This window comes from Calonectris borealis, chromosome 11, assembly GCF_964195595.1.
Source record: "Calonectris borealis chromosome 11, bCalBor7.hap1.2, whole genome shotgun sequence".
NCBI classification, from domain to species: domain Eukaryota; kingdom Metazoa; phylum Chordata; class Aves; order Procellariiformes; family Procellariidae; genus Calonectris; species Calonectris borealis.
Window position 1 is genome coordinate 23,508,100 of NC_134322.1, and position 16,171 is coordinate 23,524,270.

The 16,171-nt window shown below is 48.3% G+C and overlaps 1 protein-coding gene across 1 annotated transcript in view; it reads left to right on the plus strand.

The window, feature by feature from the left end:
- The window catches only part of MYO9A (myosin IXA), a 190,647-nt gene extending 175,718 nt beyond the window's left edge, over positions 1 to 14,929 (plus strand). The window contains exons 32-43 of the mRNA XM_075160600.1: positions 312 to 500; positions 1,474 to 1,521; positions 2,207 to 2,318; positions 3,215 to 3,276; positions 5,548 to 5,740; positions 6,227 to 6,355; positions 6,713 to 6,818; positions 7,303 to 7,434; positions 8,538 to 8,661; positions 11,687 to 11,889; positions 12,087 to 12,229; positions 12,663 to 14,929. Of these exons, the coding sequence (XP_075016701.1) occupies positions 312 to 500; positions 1,474 to 1,521; positions 2,207 to 2,318; positions 3,215 to 3,276; positions 5,548 to 5,740; positions 6,227 to 6,355; positions 6,713 to 6,818; positions 7,303 to 7,434; positions 8,538 to 8,661; positions 11,687 to 11,889; positions 12,087 to 12,229; positions 12,663 to 13,144 (1,923 nt within the window). The 3' untranslated portion in view covers positions 13,145 to 14,929. The remainder of the gene's footprint in view (positions 1 to 311; positions 501 to 1,473; positions 1,522 to 2,206; positions 2,319 to 3,214; positions 3,277 to 5,547; positions 5,741 to 6,226; positions 6,356 to 6,712; positions 6,819 to 7,302; positions 7,435 to 8,537; positions 8,662 to 11,686; positions 11,890 to 12,086; positions 12,230 to 12,662) is intronic.
- The last annotated feature ends 1,242 nt before the right edge of the window (positions 14,930 to 16,171 follow it).

Consider the following 16,171-nt stretch of genomic DNA (forward strand, 5'->3'; position numbering starts at 1 on the left):
GCAATGATCTCTATGGCTTAGTGATCACAGTGATCAAAAAAAGCTATTTTATTGCCCAGATTTTACAAAAAGTTCCCTCTAAGACTTGAGCTGGCATTTAACATCCTCCTGCTCTGTGCACTGAGAAGCCAACCTGCCAGAGGTCACGAAACAACTCACTATTAGATGATCCTTTTTTCCTTCTTTTAATCGTACTTGGGCTTTTCCCGAGCATTTGGAAGCCGGTCAGGCTGAAATAATTGTCTGGAGCCGAATAGGCAATCTGGGGTGTATAAAAATCCCTTTTCTTTTTGCTTCTGTTTCCTTAAAAGATGGATGATGGGAAAAGTATCCGCTATAAGGACCTGTACGCCTTATTTGAGCAGATTCTGGAGAAGACCATGAGGCTTGAGCAGAGGGACTGGAGTGAGTCTCCAGTTAAAGTCTGGGTCAATACCTTCAAAGTCTTCCTGGATGAATATATGATAGAGTACAAACCCCTGGACTACACCGCAGTGAAGGTAGTTGGCACTTTTCTTAAGCCCCTTGAAGATTTGGGAACTCTCTGTGGGGTCACGCTCTCTGTAGACACACGGGAACCTCTGTTGTCTTCTCCTCTGCTTTAAGCTGAGGTGGACAACATAAGCTGGCACGCAAGGCATGATTCATTGGTTGTGTTTCATTGGGCTCAGCAAACCCCAGTTCACATCTGGGCTGAGCTGGGCCTTGGCCAATGCCAACATGCAGATGTTGTCTCCATGGCAAAGCTGCAGCCATCTGTGGATGGTTGAAAAGGCAGCTCCTGGTGCTTCCTTTTTAGTTTTTGGGGGTTTTTTTCAATCTTTGAGGGAAAGTGAAAGAAATAGATGCATTCCTCGTCTCTTGACCTCTTCCAGGTGACCACATACTTGACCATCGGTTGGGTTGCAGGAGAAGGGAACACGGGCAGTGGCTGTCCTCGGGGCCTAGCTACAGTTTTTAAAGCAGTCAGAGCTTGCAGTGTGCCTTTCACAAACCTGAGGTCCTCGCTTTCTGCTCCTTATTGTCTGTGAGGACAACCACGGGGTCTTAGACTGAGTTTGGAAGATGCTCTTTATTGTACAAACAATCCATCTTCTGGCTCTTCTGCTCCAAGTCCTCCCCAGGCTCCTCTCCAGGCGGGTTTTCTGAGCAGGCTGAGCATCAGCTCTGGCTGCAGTGCTGTGCCATGTCCTCCTTGGGTGTCTTGCATGAGATGGGAGAGCTTTAGGTCACTAATGCTGGACTTGGAGGCCGACCAGTTAATCCCAACTCTGAGATGAAGATGGGGACAGTTGTCCGGGGGATTTCTGAAAACGGGGTGATCCATAGGAGAGTTTTCTAAAGTGACTCTCCTGGGGCTGCAGGTGGATGGATGGGGTTGGAAAGTGGTGGGCAAAGTTAGATACGAGCCCTCTGTACGCTTTGCCTGGGGAAATTGCCTGTAAATACTCTTAAATCTCTTTCTATTATCAGGTGCCAAAAACGGAACGAAAAAAGAGGAGAAAAAAGGAAGCGGATGTGGTGAGTTGAGCACTCTGTGCCTGCACATTAAAAAGCTATGTCCTTGTGGCCAGAATAACAGTGATAAGAGACCTGCTCGTGACGTGTCCTATGCTGAGATCTGAACGTCACACCGTAATGAACGTGCAGCCGTGAAAGGACGTGCTAGAAAGATGGACGAGGTGGATTTGGTTTGCTTGATCAAGGGTCGCTGTAGGTTGTCCTCTGAAAACACGTCCCACATCAGTCAAGGCATGTAATGTCAGGAGTTATTACAGAAGAACTGAGAACAAAGCAGAAAGTGTTGTTCTGGGTTTCTGCATAAACTTATAGCGTGTGTTTTACATCTCTAATATCAGAGATGTGGGAGATTGCATCTCCTTTTTTCCTAAAGCATATGATAGTACTAGGAAGGATGCAGACGCAGCGCAAACAGAGGCCATGGATGCACAGAAGACCTTAACATGGAGAGGTTGACCAGCCAACCTCAAGTCAAACACAGTTTCTAACCTGCGAGCATAACGGTTTGGTTCCCATACCGGCTAGATGTCTGTTTGGGTTGCCTACAGGGCTATTGGGCTGAAAAGGAAACGAAAATAGCAAATAACAGCAAAAAGTTGGACAGCGGACACTGTTCATCTCCCCGTTTTGCAGCAAACTCTTCACCCATCTGCTTTTTCTCACCACCTAATCTTTTTCATTGCAGGTGGAAGAGCACAATGGTCACATTTTTAAGGCGACCCAGTACAGCATCCCCACCTACTGTGAATATTGCTCCTCCTTGATCTGGATAATGGACAGGGCTTCTGTTTGTAAATGTGAGCACGCTCTCTTTGCCCTTTTTGCCTGTGCTTGTATCACAGTGATGAGTTTTGGGGCTCTGAAAGATGTTTGCTGCTGTTTCCTGCAACCCCTGCAACCCTGCAACTCTCAAATAATTTGGGTTTTTTCACATTAGAAGAACTTCTGGGACAGATCCTAAGGGTTTCTGAAGTCAACTAGTAAGTCCATCCCAGCAGTCCTTCCAGTCCTCATGGTATGGCTAGTTTTGTGCATGGGAGCTTTGCGTTACACATCTTATCCCGTAAGGTCCTATGGTCATCCCATAAGGTCAAACCATATTTAAGTGTCACGGTAAGAAGAACAGTAGGGTCGGGTATGGCAAACGTGCTGTACGGCTTCGATCCGTAGGATGCCTGTGGGTCTCATGACCATCGCGAATTCATTTGGCTTAGCCTGTTTGGTCTCCAGGCACGTGAATTTTTGGGGAGATCAGGAAAATGGAGGAAGACGATGGGAAAGGCTGATCCATCACTTTGGTTTTTCCAACATTTCTTCGATTAGGTTGAAAGTATCAGCCCTGGGGTATTTCAGGCTGTGTCCAGTGCAGGAAGAATACAAATAAGGTGCTATTTCCAACTTCTTTGAGGGTATCCATGTCTGATAGCTCAGAGTGGCTCATGGATTATTTTCCGAGTTGATCTATCAGCTTTTTTTTAATGTTTCAGGGACTTAAATATGGGACCTTTAAAATTAAAGGCTTCGGGTTTTTTTTGTTTGAGTGGATCTAATGTAGACTTGGCCTCTGGGAACTGCAAATTCAACGGGCTTTTGACCTGCTAGTCCTGAGACGAGCTACTTAATTCATATTAATTCGTATTTCTCCAGCGATCTGACTTTTTGGATTATTAAATACTATTTTTCTTCATTGCAGTATGTAAATATGCTTGTCACAAGAAGTGCTGTCTTAAAACCACGACCAAGTGCTCCAAAAAGGTAAATGTCTCTCATTCCTTTTCTCTCATTAAATACATTTCAGACGGTGATCCCAAGCTCGTATAAAAAAAAACGTTTGCAGGCACAGAACTTGATATAATGCTGGCAATAACCCTCATTCGAGCAGGAGCTTGGACCAGAGATCCCTGGAGGTCTCTCCAACCAGTGCTTCGGTGTTTGCGTGTATTTTGGGAGTAACGCAGCGATGCATCACTATATATCTGCCCAGTCATGCAGCAGATGTTGCAGTGATGTTCCCTGCCTTGTAACCGTGCTGAATAATAGAAAGCCATCTCATTTTATAGCTTTTAAGGACGTGGAAATTTGGGGTTATTCTCAAATGTGGGGTTATTCTTGGAAGTGTGGGTTATTGTTAACCTCGCTGGTCCCTGCTCAGGCTCCTAGTGCGGTCCCCAAAGAGCGGCGGCACTACGGCTGAGCGAGGAGGGGTGGGTGGAGGAAGCTCAAGCACGCACCGTGCTCCTTGGAGGTGAATTAAATATTGTTTGCTGGGTTTAAGGGTATGGAGGACAGTGACTGAATGCAGCGTGTCGCCCTGCCTAACAATGAATCATCAAGATTTGGTGTTGGTTTTTTTAAAGTTTATTTTGTGCCCAAAAAAGGATAATACAGAGGATAATAACGTGCACAAAGCTTTACTAGCTCCCTGGCAGGCTTCCTGGGGAAGAGCAGCCTCCATAACATACAGCCTCCGTAATCATACAGCCTCCGTAAAGCTGGATGAATACACTTTTCCCAAGAAATGATCTGAATATATACATTGAATATATATATTTGAATATATTTGCTTTGATATAGTATTTTTACTGCGCTCTTTCCCTTTCTGGCAGTATTTCTGCAAAATTTGGAAACACCTCGTACGAGTTTCTGCTCTACAGATCTGGGAAGTTCAAGGAGATCTCTGATTATTGTTTTTTTCAGAGAAGCTCAGAGATGCCTTCTCATTTCTTGGGGTTTCTCTGCCCAAGGAAGTTTTTGTGCTGTACCCAAGGAAACGAGTTCACCGTGTCTCCATGGCAGCTTTCCACTTGGGAAGTTGAAGGTCCTTCTCTAGGAAGACTCTGGCTTGTCTGTGCTTGGTCGGTTAACATTTTTAGGGTTGTTTTCAGCGACAGGGAACCACAAACCATCTATTATGCTTTGAGAAAGAGGTCTTTATTTTCTGGCAATGGTTGATTTTGTAACTGTAAGCCTTGTCCCAGACTGGATCTGTTTCTCCAGATCTATGGTGAACTTGAGCAAATGCCAAGCTCCTCTCTCTCGATGGCCATAGAATTGCTTTCACCCATGCTTGGTCCTCATCTCAGAGAGACTTGACTTGTAGCACATGGGTTTTGTGACATCGCATTGGCTGATGGTTTTAGCAGCCAAGCCAGCTGGTTGAACAGGTGATGAATTTCAACGGGTGGCTGAGACCAGATGTTCCTGGGGTGGTTTTTTTCCCTAAACAACATGGGCATCTTCCCCACATCATCTCATAAGGTTGACAAGATTGATGAAAGGATGACATTGAATGGGAAAAACAAAGATGCAGGAGTGGTTATAAGGGGAGCTGTGACCTATGTCATGGTCACCACCGTCTTGCTGATGACTGGATTGCAGCATGTGCCCTCTCACGTTCCTTTTGCTGGGGCCAGGTGTTTTTTATTAGGTCTTTTGACTTTTCCCACCCAGAATCTCCCATTCGGGAGGACATTTGTTCACATTTGAATTTGCCAAATATCAAATCTCCAGTGAGCGTTTGCATCTGGCGAAAGTGTCTTTCCTGACAGATGGAGATGGGTTTTTTTATGCTCATATTTTGGGATCATGTTTGTTCACAGACATTTTGTAATTTGCAATGCTGTGAGTTGATCTAAGTACCCGAGACTCAGATTTACCTGTTCTGCTTTGTGCCTCCTCTTTGGGCAGTGAAATCATCCCTGGAGATGGTGCCAGAGGGGCAGGAGGTGGAGGAGGACCATGCCCAGCTGCTCTTGGCTCTGCCAGGCTGAGAATGTAACCACAGTGGGGTGGTTAAAGAAAGAAAATTCAGACTTTTGTGACTTCAGGTGCATGCCCAGAGACCAGTCTAGCATTGCAAGATGTACGTTGCTGGCTGTCCTGTCCTCCTTTGCACGTGGCTTCATTAGACCTGCAGGTCGCCTGGATCAGCTGAAGAAGTTTGAATAGCAGTCGGATCCAAGTGCTGCACCAGCATTGCTTCCCAGAAAAGGATTTTAAAACCCTTTTTTTCCTTTTCCTCTTCAGTATGACCCCGAGCTCTCATCTCGGCAGTTTGGCGTGGAGCTCTCCCGGTTGACCAGCGAGGAGCGAGCGGTGCCGGTGCTGGTGGAGAAGCTCATCAACTACATCGAAATGCACGGGCTGTACACAGAGGGCATTTACAGAAAATCAGGATCCACCAACAAGATCAAGGAGCTGCGGCAAGGACTCGATACAGGTAAAAGGATGGGGAAAAAAAAAACCACACAGGGAGAAAAATCTCTGCAACAGCAAGGTTGGATGTGAGGAAGGTGGGATGCTTCATCAGGATGAAACAAGGGAGCGGTCCTGCCTTCCCCAGACCATGGGCTCTGAAAATGCAAGTGATGCTCTCACGTCTCCAACCAAAATCTGTCCTCAAGTCACTGACTCATGCTTTTTTGGGTGTGATGCATGAAAAAAGTCATTCTAGTTGAGGGAAAACGCTACCTTAGAAATTCTGGTCCCACCTAAAGTTACTTGCCCTGGAAAACGCAGATTTTAAAACGTGGAGCTGGAATCAGGTGATGGATTTCTTGACATGGAACACAGTGTGGTTTTGGGGTGGCACATGAACGTTTTCTATCCTAGAGTAGCTTATCCATGCACTGGCTTCACTTACGGCTTCATATTGATCGTTGCCTCTTGGTTTTATTCTTTCTCCTCAATCCACTGCCGAATGCAGACATCGATAATGTGAATTTAGACGACTACAACATCCACGTCATCGCCAGCGTCTTCAAGCAGTGGCTCCGAGATCTACCCAACCCTCTCATGACCTTCGAGCTCTACGAAGAGTTTCTGCGAGCGATGGGTAAGGAGCCTCTTTCACTATCCCGTTCCCTTGGCAGAGGGAAACGGTGGCCGCTTTTAGTGCCAAACTTTTTATTTACTCTTTGGGCCCAAACCAGCTGGTTTTGCCAAATCATTTTCACCCGGTTTCAAAGTCTGGTTTTTTGGCCATAAGGGTTTTTTCATGCAAAGCCATGGACAGTTGGGTCTCGCCTTTGGTGCCACGCATTTGCATTGTGGTTCAGCAGATTTCAGCCCAAAATCTTAGCCAGAAGATCTGTCTTTTAAGTAGTAAAAGTAAGCAAGCATTAAGAAGGTATTGTTTTAAATACAAGGAAGAAGTAGAAGCCTCCCCTAAACTCTGGTGCTTTCTCCGCAGGCCTCCAGGAGAGGAAGGAGACGGTGCGGGGGGTGTATTCGGTCATCGACCAGCTCTCCCGCACCCATCTCAGCACCTTGGAGCGTCTCATCTTCCACCTGGTGAGGTATGTTGGGCCAAGGCAGCTTTGGGCAACAGGCAAGGGAAGGATGCTCAGATGTCCTTTCGTACCAAAATAGCCGAGACCAAAAGTAGGTGGGCAAAGGAAAGGGAAGAGCTTTCAGGTCCATCGTGTCCAGGTGGCCCCAGAGCTGTTTCTCCAAACGATGCTTCTATGGTGAGCAACCTCCACAGCGCTTTAGTTGCTTGTGGTGCCTGCGGGTCCGTGGTGCCTCTTGCCACTGCAGGGACAGGTGGTTTGGGTGGAAAATGCCGGTTGTTTGCCTGCCTTGGGAACACCTGAGATGTCTTCAGGTTTGGCTTTTTCCATCGAGCAGAGCAAAGATGAGGGCAGAGCAGCGCACTTGCTAGCAGAGCAAGATAGCACTGCAGAAGTGTCATCTCCTCTATTCATCCATGGCCATGTGGAAGAGGTGAAGTGGAGGTGCCTTCACTTCTGACTTTTCTCTTAATCCCTACTTTTTTTTCAGGATTGCCCTCCAAGAAGAGACCAATCGAATGTCAGCGAATGCCTTGGCTATCGTCTTTGCTCCCTGTATCCTCCGCTGCCCCGATACGACGGACCCGCTGCAGAGCGTTCAGGACATCAGTAAAACAACCACGTAAGAACGTGGTGCTGGGTGATCCAGCTCCATAACCATTGCGGTGTCACCGCTCACATCTTGATAACCCTTAGTACGGTCCAATGGCTCAAGAATAGGGAGCTTTAGCATGGAAATTATAAACATCTATTGAATGCATCTTCATGAAGATATTTCATATTCTCTCAATCCCCAAGAGGTTGTTGAACGGGGATTTTTAAGCGATGGAGCATCCACAAGAGCAGATCAACTTGTGCTCCTGCCCGGCACATCTCAGCAGGAAGAGGTGGAGCCTGTGCTGACGCGGTTTTATAGTTAATCCCATTTACGGCAAGCAGATCTTTATTCTTACTTAATTTTGTCTTTTTTATTTGAGGAGGTGAGCTTGTTTGGTCTGCAGCAATATTGATATTGCATACTTAGATTTCTTTAAGGTATTTGACATAATTGCAAAGATTTTACAGAGAAAAAGTGAAGCACTTGCCCAAATTCAGTCTGGCTTGTGTTAAATAGATTTAAAAATAGATAATGGAGACAATGATAATAATGGAAACCATCCACTGAAAGAGGTGGTTTTACCTCCAGTAAGTTCGTTAAAATTGTTGAAGACCAGAACGTGCTTCGACACCCAGCTGGTAGGAGCACTCATCTTTCTATGGGATTTCTTTGTAGCTTCTCCCTTAGACTTTAGCTATAGCACATCCTCTAATTTTATTATGCGGGAAAGGATTATTTTTTTCCCCAAACACGCTCCTGACAGCATTAGTCAGCTCAGCTAAACGAGCTTGCTGCAGCATTACCCTGTGCCTGCGAGTCTGAATTTGTGGCTTGGAAGCAACCTGCCTTGCCCAGGTTTGTATTTCCTTGACCCCTCTTCAAGGAGGGGAGTTTCTCCGGTGGGATCCTTGGGGGTCTTTAATTTCTCTGGCCTGAGTTCCTTGATCCATCCGTAGCCCGTTATCACTCTTTTTAGGGGGAATTTCCACTAACCTTGCGTTTCCAGCTGGACCTTTCTACCTCCGTGCCTTTCCGGCAGGGCAGATCTTCAGGCAAGACAGGGCCAGCTCAGATCAAATAATTTCCTCCTCCCATTTTCTCTTCTTTTTGGTTTTTTTCCCCCTTAGTTGCGTAGAATTAATCGTCATCGAGCAGATGAACAAGTACAAGGCTCGTCTCAAGGACATCAACAGCCTGGAGTTTGCGGAGAACAAAGCCAAAAGCCGCCTCTCCTTGATCCGCAGATCGATGGTGAGATGCCAAAATCGTCTCTGTTCCCTCCTGTCCTCTCCTTGCCCCCGAAGCAACCCTACCTGATCTTCTCCTGCTTATTCCAGCCTCCCAAATCCCTCGCAACCTCCCAGGCCTTCTCCCCCAGGGACCCTCAGCCACGTGGTGGCTCCTCGCCTTTGCAGGGAGTCATACCAAAGCACGAGGAGGTGGGAACAGTCCATGGAAATGTGGTCGCTCCAGCTCAGACGCTCCTGATCAACGTTTCCACCTTCATTTGAGCTTGTTTGGTCCTGGGTTGAGTCAAGCCTTTCATTGACCAGCTCAACGTCGCCCCATGGGAGACCTGGACCGTCCTTTTTCGTGCTCAATTGCATTATCTGAACCCAAAATGAGCTCCCCAAAGGCTCTCCCTGCTCCCCGCACCACCTTTTAGGGAGTCTCAAACCCATCTCATTGAGCTTCCATGCTTCCCGGGGGGCCGGCGGGCTGCAGATGCACGCTGCGCTTGGCTTGTTGGGCTGCGGGAGAGGGACGGACTCGGCGCAGCGCGGTCGTCCCGGGCTTGGACTAAGGAGCCGAGCGGCCCCTCTGCTTGGACCCGCCTGCTGTGGACACGTTGCTCCTGCTTTTTTGGGGATGAAATCCAAGCAGGGGCTGCCTGAGGTTGTGGGTCTGGTGCTGCAGAGCTGCCCCGCTCGTCCCGGTTAAAAAAAAAACCCATAAAAATGAGCAAAAACGGGTTTTTTGGAGGGGCGGCGGCATGTGCACTCTAACCTTCTGCTTTCCTTTTCATCTCCTCTCTAATCCAGAAACCCGTACTAATTGCAGTTAGATTTATGAGCATAACCCGCAGTTCAATCCCGGTATGTATTAACTGCAGCGCGCCCTGCGCCAGCCGCCGCGTCCCTCCGTTGTCTGTCACCGCCGCTCATTCCAGCCTCGTCCCACCAGCCATTGTCCGTGACGTTGCCCGTCCTGTCCCCGAGTGGGTGCCGCTCCTCAGGGCCACCGTTTCTCATGCAGGTCCCCCAGGCAGCAGGAGTTTGGGACGGACGGCCCTTGGCCATCCCGGCACACAGCTCCTCGAAAAACCGCTTTCCACCCCTTTTCCCCTTCCTACTTCTTTTTTTTCTATTTTATTTTCTTTTTCCATCCTGTGCTTCCCTCTTTTTTGCTTTACTTGACTCATCCCTTCCCATCCCAATTTCTGCTCGCTCAGGATGCGTTTCAGCATCAAGTTGCTTTCGCAGCGCTGCTGTATCTCAAGATGGTGGATAAAACCCCCGGCTCGGATGCCTCGGAGACCACGAGGCATCCGAAGGTCTCCTCCACCTTCTTGGAGGAGCACCACCACCACCTTGAACTCAAGGTCAGGACACCCACGTTTGAATTGGGAGGGGTCCAGCAACCCCTGTACTCCCCAACTCCATCCCAGCTTGAGTTTCAGTTCCCAGCGAGACCGCGATGGGCGAGAAAAGCAGGTTTTTGGGGATGCTCGTGGGGCTGTTTCCCTTCCTACCAGGTTCAGCCCATGATGCTTCTCCCCATCCTTCAGCATCTGTGAGGGTCAGGAGATGGAGAAGAGCAAAATTCGAGCTCTGCTCCCGCAACGCTGTTTTGCAAGCACGCCATTCCGCAGGGGCTTAAGTCCATGAGCCGGTGGGATCTTTGGGATCTTGGGGGTTTTGGCTGATAGGATTCAGGTAGCTACGCTTCAGCTCAGGAGCCCATGTGAGAAGGTGCCGTCGGAAGAACACCAGGGCACAGGAGCGGCTTTGCTGCTGGAGAAAGGTCTCCGAGGTGTGACGTTGAAAGATGAAAGGGGTAAAATGGAGCAAATATCACTTTTAAAGGAAAAAAGGCGGCTCCTTTACCCTGCAAACCTACTCCAGGCACACAGGGAATCGGAGGGACCCAGGGATGCCCCAGCTGCAGGGTTTAAATAGCCTTAAGGGGCGAAAAGCTGCGTTGCAACGAGCTCTTCAACCGCAAGGAGATGCAGGTTCATCCTGGGGATGGTTGTTAGGAGGAGGGCAGCAAGTGATGGGCATGACTCGGGCTGGTCAACATCTCCGAAGTCCTGGTTGGTTCAGGATCTTGAATGTAGAAGATGTGATGTATCTGGTTATGATAATGGTTAAGATAAAAGCTTTTTAATGTCTCTGGTGTCCCTCATCCCCAAAAATCCATCTTTTTCTTCTACTCTGTGGAGCAGTTCTGTAGAGCTGGTCCTCAAAAGGTTAAAGCAGCTACATGTATAATATTCTTCCATACGTACTATCCCTGTTTGAGTCCTTTTCCATAGCTGGTGTTAATATTAAAAAGAATAGATGGTTCTTCAGAGCTTTTCAGCAGGGACTGCTGCATTAAATCTCCCCGCTTAACCGCGGGTGCAAAAATTAACATTTATTGTCTTATAACGGACCATTGGAGGTGGTCTTGGTTGGTGGATCTCACGTACGTGAGATCAGAGCATGGGCGACGTGATTAGGTGTGAGTTACTCTTTGCCGAAGGAGTTGGTGGAGACCCTTGCGATGCTCAGGAGGTACCAAGGCTGGGCAAGGGAAGGATGCGAGATGTGATCTAACAATAAAGCAGGAGCTGGGTGCCCTGAAATCAAAGCCCTGGTGATGCTCCCACCCAAAGCCAACACGGCCACCTGACAGGTCAAGCTTCCTATTGCATGGACTGTGGGCTTTGCGGAAACCTATCCTGCCGCCAGCTGGGCTTGCTTTGAAGTCCAAGTTGCACTTGGTCCATCAGCTGGTCCATCAGCTGGTAGCTGGTCCATCAGCGCCATCCTCACCGCCTCCATCCTCACCACCTCCATCCTCATCCTCTCCAACGTGTTGAGTACTTCTGGTACCTCTCCCAGCCTGGGGTGAGATTTTGGAGGGTCCTGGGTGTGACCGCCGGCAGCGCACTGAGGACCCGATGGCCGGGGCTGTCTTCTTCGCTCCTTGGGAGAGCAGTGTGGTTGGCACCTGAGATGTTTGCAAAATCACCTTGACTGGTGGTGGTGACACCGTTGTCTCTCTTCAGGGCAAAGGACGTGTGCGACGCGGCGCTTACCCCACCCCGACGTCACCCGTCGCCGTGCGCTTGCCCTCGGTGACGGATGTCCCCGAGGAGACCATGAGCAGCGAGGAAGCCATGGAGATGGAAGTGACAGAGCAGCAGCAAGCGGCTATGCAGCAGGAGGAGAAGGTGCTGACAGAGCAGATCGAGAGCCTGCAGAAGGAAAAGTGAGTCCGGGCAGGGGTTCAAGCCGCTGTAGGTTATGTATGGATGTTATTTGACGTCATATGGTTGACGTGCTGCTGGTAGGGTGAGCTGGAGGACTCCATCCCTCCGTGGTCTCTTGGTGTACGCTCATCCCTTTCTTCTGCTCCTCACCTTTTCAGTCCCGTTGGGTCAATGGGACTGGGTCGCTTTTTGGCAGGGAGGAGCTGACGTTCGAGATGCTGACGCTGGAACCCCGTGCCTCCGACGACGAAACCCTCGAGTCCGAAGCCTCCATCGGCACTGCCGACAGCTCCGAAAATTTGAACTTTGACTCCGAAGGAGCCATCTCCGATCGTTCGGGTAAATCCAGGCTTTCTTGGGTTTATCATAGAATGGTTTGGGTTGGAAGGGACTTTCAGAGACCATCTGGTCCAACCCCCCTGCAATGAGCAGGGACATCTTCAACTTGATCGGGGTGCTCAGGGTTTTCGACAGCTTGGGGGGGGGTTGTTTGGTTTTTCCTGCCCGCTCTTGATGTATAGCAATTTAAGTGGGCGTAAAGAGGGGGGGTTAAGGGTTAACACACGTGGACCTGGGAAGGTGGGTGGTAGCACCCCAAGTTTGATGGGGAGGTGAGTGCTCCTCCAGCGCCACTGCGTCATCCTGGGTGATGCTACCTCCAGCGAGATGCCGGGAACGTTGTCCCGGCTCAACTGCGTCCCCGGGGAGCGGCACCGAGGTGCTGGGTGGTTTCGGGGTGTTAATCCTCTGGTGGTCCTTCCCCGCCCCGCAGAGAGAAGCGTAGCACTTACCTCCCTGCGCCCCGCCAAGGCGGAGGGTCCGAGCCGGCTGCGGAGGCACCCCCGGCTGCGGCCAGACCCGGCGGACCCAGCCGATGCCTCCATCTCCTCCTCCTCCTCCTCCCAATCGTCCACCTCCTGCTTGCCTCACCTGCCCCGGAAGCGCTTCCAGATGTACTCCAAATCGCCTTTCTACCGAGCAGGGGGGCCCGGCGAGCCCCCCGAAACCCGGGCGAGCCCCGAGGGCTTCGTGGGACCTCTCCGTTATCCCGAGGACCGGCCTCAGTTCACCACCCGTGGGACGTTCAACCCGGAGAAAGGCAAACAGAAACTGAAGAGCGTGAAAACCTCCCCGCCGAAAACCAAAGAGTCCCCAGATGGGGGGACGGCGGGGGGACGCAAGAGAAACCCCGAGGCCGACTGCGCCGCCGCCCAACCCCTCGTCCTCCTGGGGAGCAACGAGTTCATGGTCTGAGATGCTCCACCCCGGGGACACGTCGTGCGCCGGAGCATCCTCCCCGTCGGCAGCACCGGCAGCGCTCCCGATGGCTTCCTTGTTAACACCAGAAGGATGAATTCTTAATTAAAAGGGCCGGTGGGGTATGGTTTTAATGGTGGCCTTAATGGTTTGGGGGGGTTGAGAACTTCTGGGGGGGGTTGGACCGGGGATGGAGGGGCACCGGCCGGCTCCTTGCGCCCTTCCCCTCGGAGCGTCCCGCGTCTCGGAGCATCACGCCGCCAAATCCTCATGCCGAATCACCGTCACCCGTCAGTAGGAGAAAACCAAGCCTAAAAATCCCGCGGGAGCATCCCGAGCCGGCACCAGCTCCGCTCCAGCCAGCCAAGCCCTCCGCGCTTTAACCGCCTCATCCGCGCCAACGCCAAGCGCATGGAAAAGCGTTAAAATCTGCCAAAAATCACCTTTTTTCTTTTATTTTTTAACGTGACCTAACCACCTTTCCTCTTTTTTTTTTTTGGAGACCATCAGTATTAAAAAATGATAATAATAATAATAATAATCAAGGACTACTTGAAGCTATATTTGTTTATATCACGGTTACTGGAGTTTGTTGTAAATATATATATTTTTATTATTTTTTTTAATATTTTTCCCCGGACAGGACTTTTTTTTTTTTTTTTTTAATTATTATTATTATTTTTTGGCCAGGGAGGAGGGAAGCGATGGGCTGAACCGTCCTGCTGTGTCACCGCCGTCACCGTCCATCACTTGCCGCTACCACCTTGCTCTATACATTGAGTTTTATTTTGAACAAGAAATCCCTGCAGGTGTAATTAGCATGATTTAAAAGCGGTGCCCAAAATAGGACTAATTAGCAGTGCTAGCTAACGACTCGGCTCTTAATCCCTCCTGTATCATTGTCATCATCACCATTGGTGGCGCCTGGAGAAGCTCCGGGTACCAGAAAACCTCTGGAAAGGGGAAATTAGGAGCCCTGGGGCGCTAATTAGATTAATAAAGGCTGGATTCGTCCTTTCCGATGGGCTGGGCATCGCAGGTTGAGGCTCCTCCTTTCCCGAAACGCCACCGAAAAGGGGGAAAATACCGAAAAATTGAGTTTTCCTGAGTATTTTGTGTTCTGCCGGACGTCCCCGCGTCCCTGGGCTTAGCCGAGCTGCCCTTCGGTCCCCTCTCCCGCTGCCCAAAGGGCCGTTTCTTTTGAGGGGGGGTTTATTTATTTGGGGGGGTTATTTTTTTATTTTATTTTTATTTTATTTTATTTTATTTTAAAAATTTTTAATTTTCTTTTTTTTTTTTTTTCCCCCACTGGGGAAAAGCGATAGATGCCGCAGGGAGAGTGGGGGCGCGGGAACAGCATCCGCCTTGGCTCTGCATCCCGGGAGCGGAGCAAGACCGAGTCAATCATCCCCCATCCGTAGGGGAACATGGGATTTTACCATCCCCAGAGGGGAAAATAGGGATTTTGGCACCGACCCGGGATGCCCTGGGAAGGCGGATGGCGGCCACGAAAGTGAAAGCTCCTGGGAAGCCACCCCAACCCCCCGGAGCTGGAAATAGCAGGAGCATCCCCAGTGCTCTGCGCCAAAACCAGCCCCTTAGAGCCTCTTTACTAAAACCCCAGGAATTCCCCCCAAAGTGGCCCGGCTCGGGGCGCGGAGGGCCCTGAGGGGAGTGGAAGGGCTCCATCCTCATCCTCAGTTTTCTTGCCCTGGCGGCACGAGAGCAGCAGGGACGGCGGATCTGGCTTAGGCAGAGCCTCCAAATATATATATATATGTGTGTGTGTATATTTCTTTTGGTATATATATTTCCCTTATATATATATATATAATATATATATAAAGAAAATATATTTTAAAGACTATATATTCTATATATAAAGAAAATATATATAAAAGAATATATATTCTGTGTAAAAATAAAAATATATATAAAAGAATATATATAAAGAATAAATATGTTTCTTTATACATTTTATATTTCTTTTATATATAATACATATTTATATATATAAAGAAATATATGTAAGAGATATATATACTATATAGAATATATATATTTCTTTATGTATTTTTATATATATAAAGAAATATATATATAGAAGAAATATCCTATATATAGAGAATACTTCTTTATATATATTTATATATTTCTTCTGTGTGCATAAAGAAATATGTATGTTTCTTTATATATGTTTATATGTTTCTTTGTATTGAGAGTATATTTCTCTCTGTATAAAGAAATATATAAAAGAAATATATATACCATATATAAAGAATATGTTTATATATTTTACCTCTATTTCTTTATATATAGAAATGTATAGAATATATATAGAATATATATAAAAATATATTTCTTTATATATATAATATATTTGTGTGTGTGTGTATATATATATATATAAAGAAAAAATATATAAAAGAAATATATACATACATATATATAATATCCCGGCAGGAGCTAAGCCAGGAGTCGGCGCTGGACCCCCAGGGATCGGGGGGGGAATGGGGTGGTCCAGGGCCCCCGGCCGGCGCGTCCCCCCGGCATCTCCCACAGCTCCTTCCCGACCCTCCCTCTGGCAAAGGGCTGGATTTGGGGCAAAAAATGGGGTTTTCCGGAGCGGCGTGAATGTACTTACTACTGGAAAGGAGAGGGGGCGGCGTGCTGTTAATTATTATTATTTTTAATGGAAATTTTTTTAAGTAATTTATAAGTCCGCTGCGTGTAAATTAAAAACAAAGTCTGTATTGTAAAAGGATATATTATCCTGTGTCATCTGCGCTAGAAATTGTTTTAAAAAGGAAAAAAAAAAAAAGAGAAATAAAAATGTAAATCTATAAAGGCGAAGAATCTCTGGTGCCCCGCAGCCGGGGGACGCTGCCGCGTGTCACACCCCCACATTGCTGGGGGGCTCGGGGGGCTTTTTTTCCTTCCGCCATCAGACCGTGGTGTGTGTAAAGTGCAATTTCTGGATTTTTTCCCCAAATCCTCCCCGTGGCTGTACAAAGCGGCTTGGCA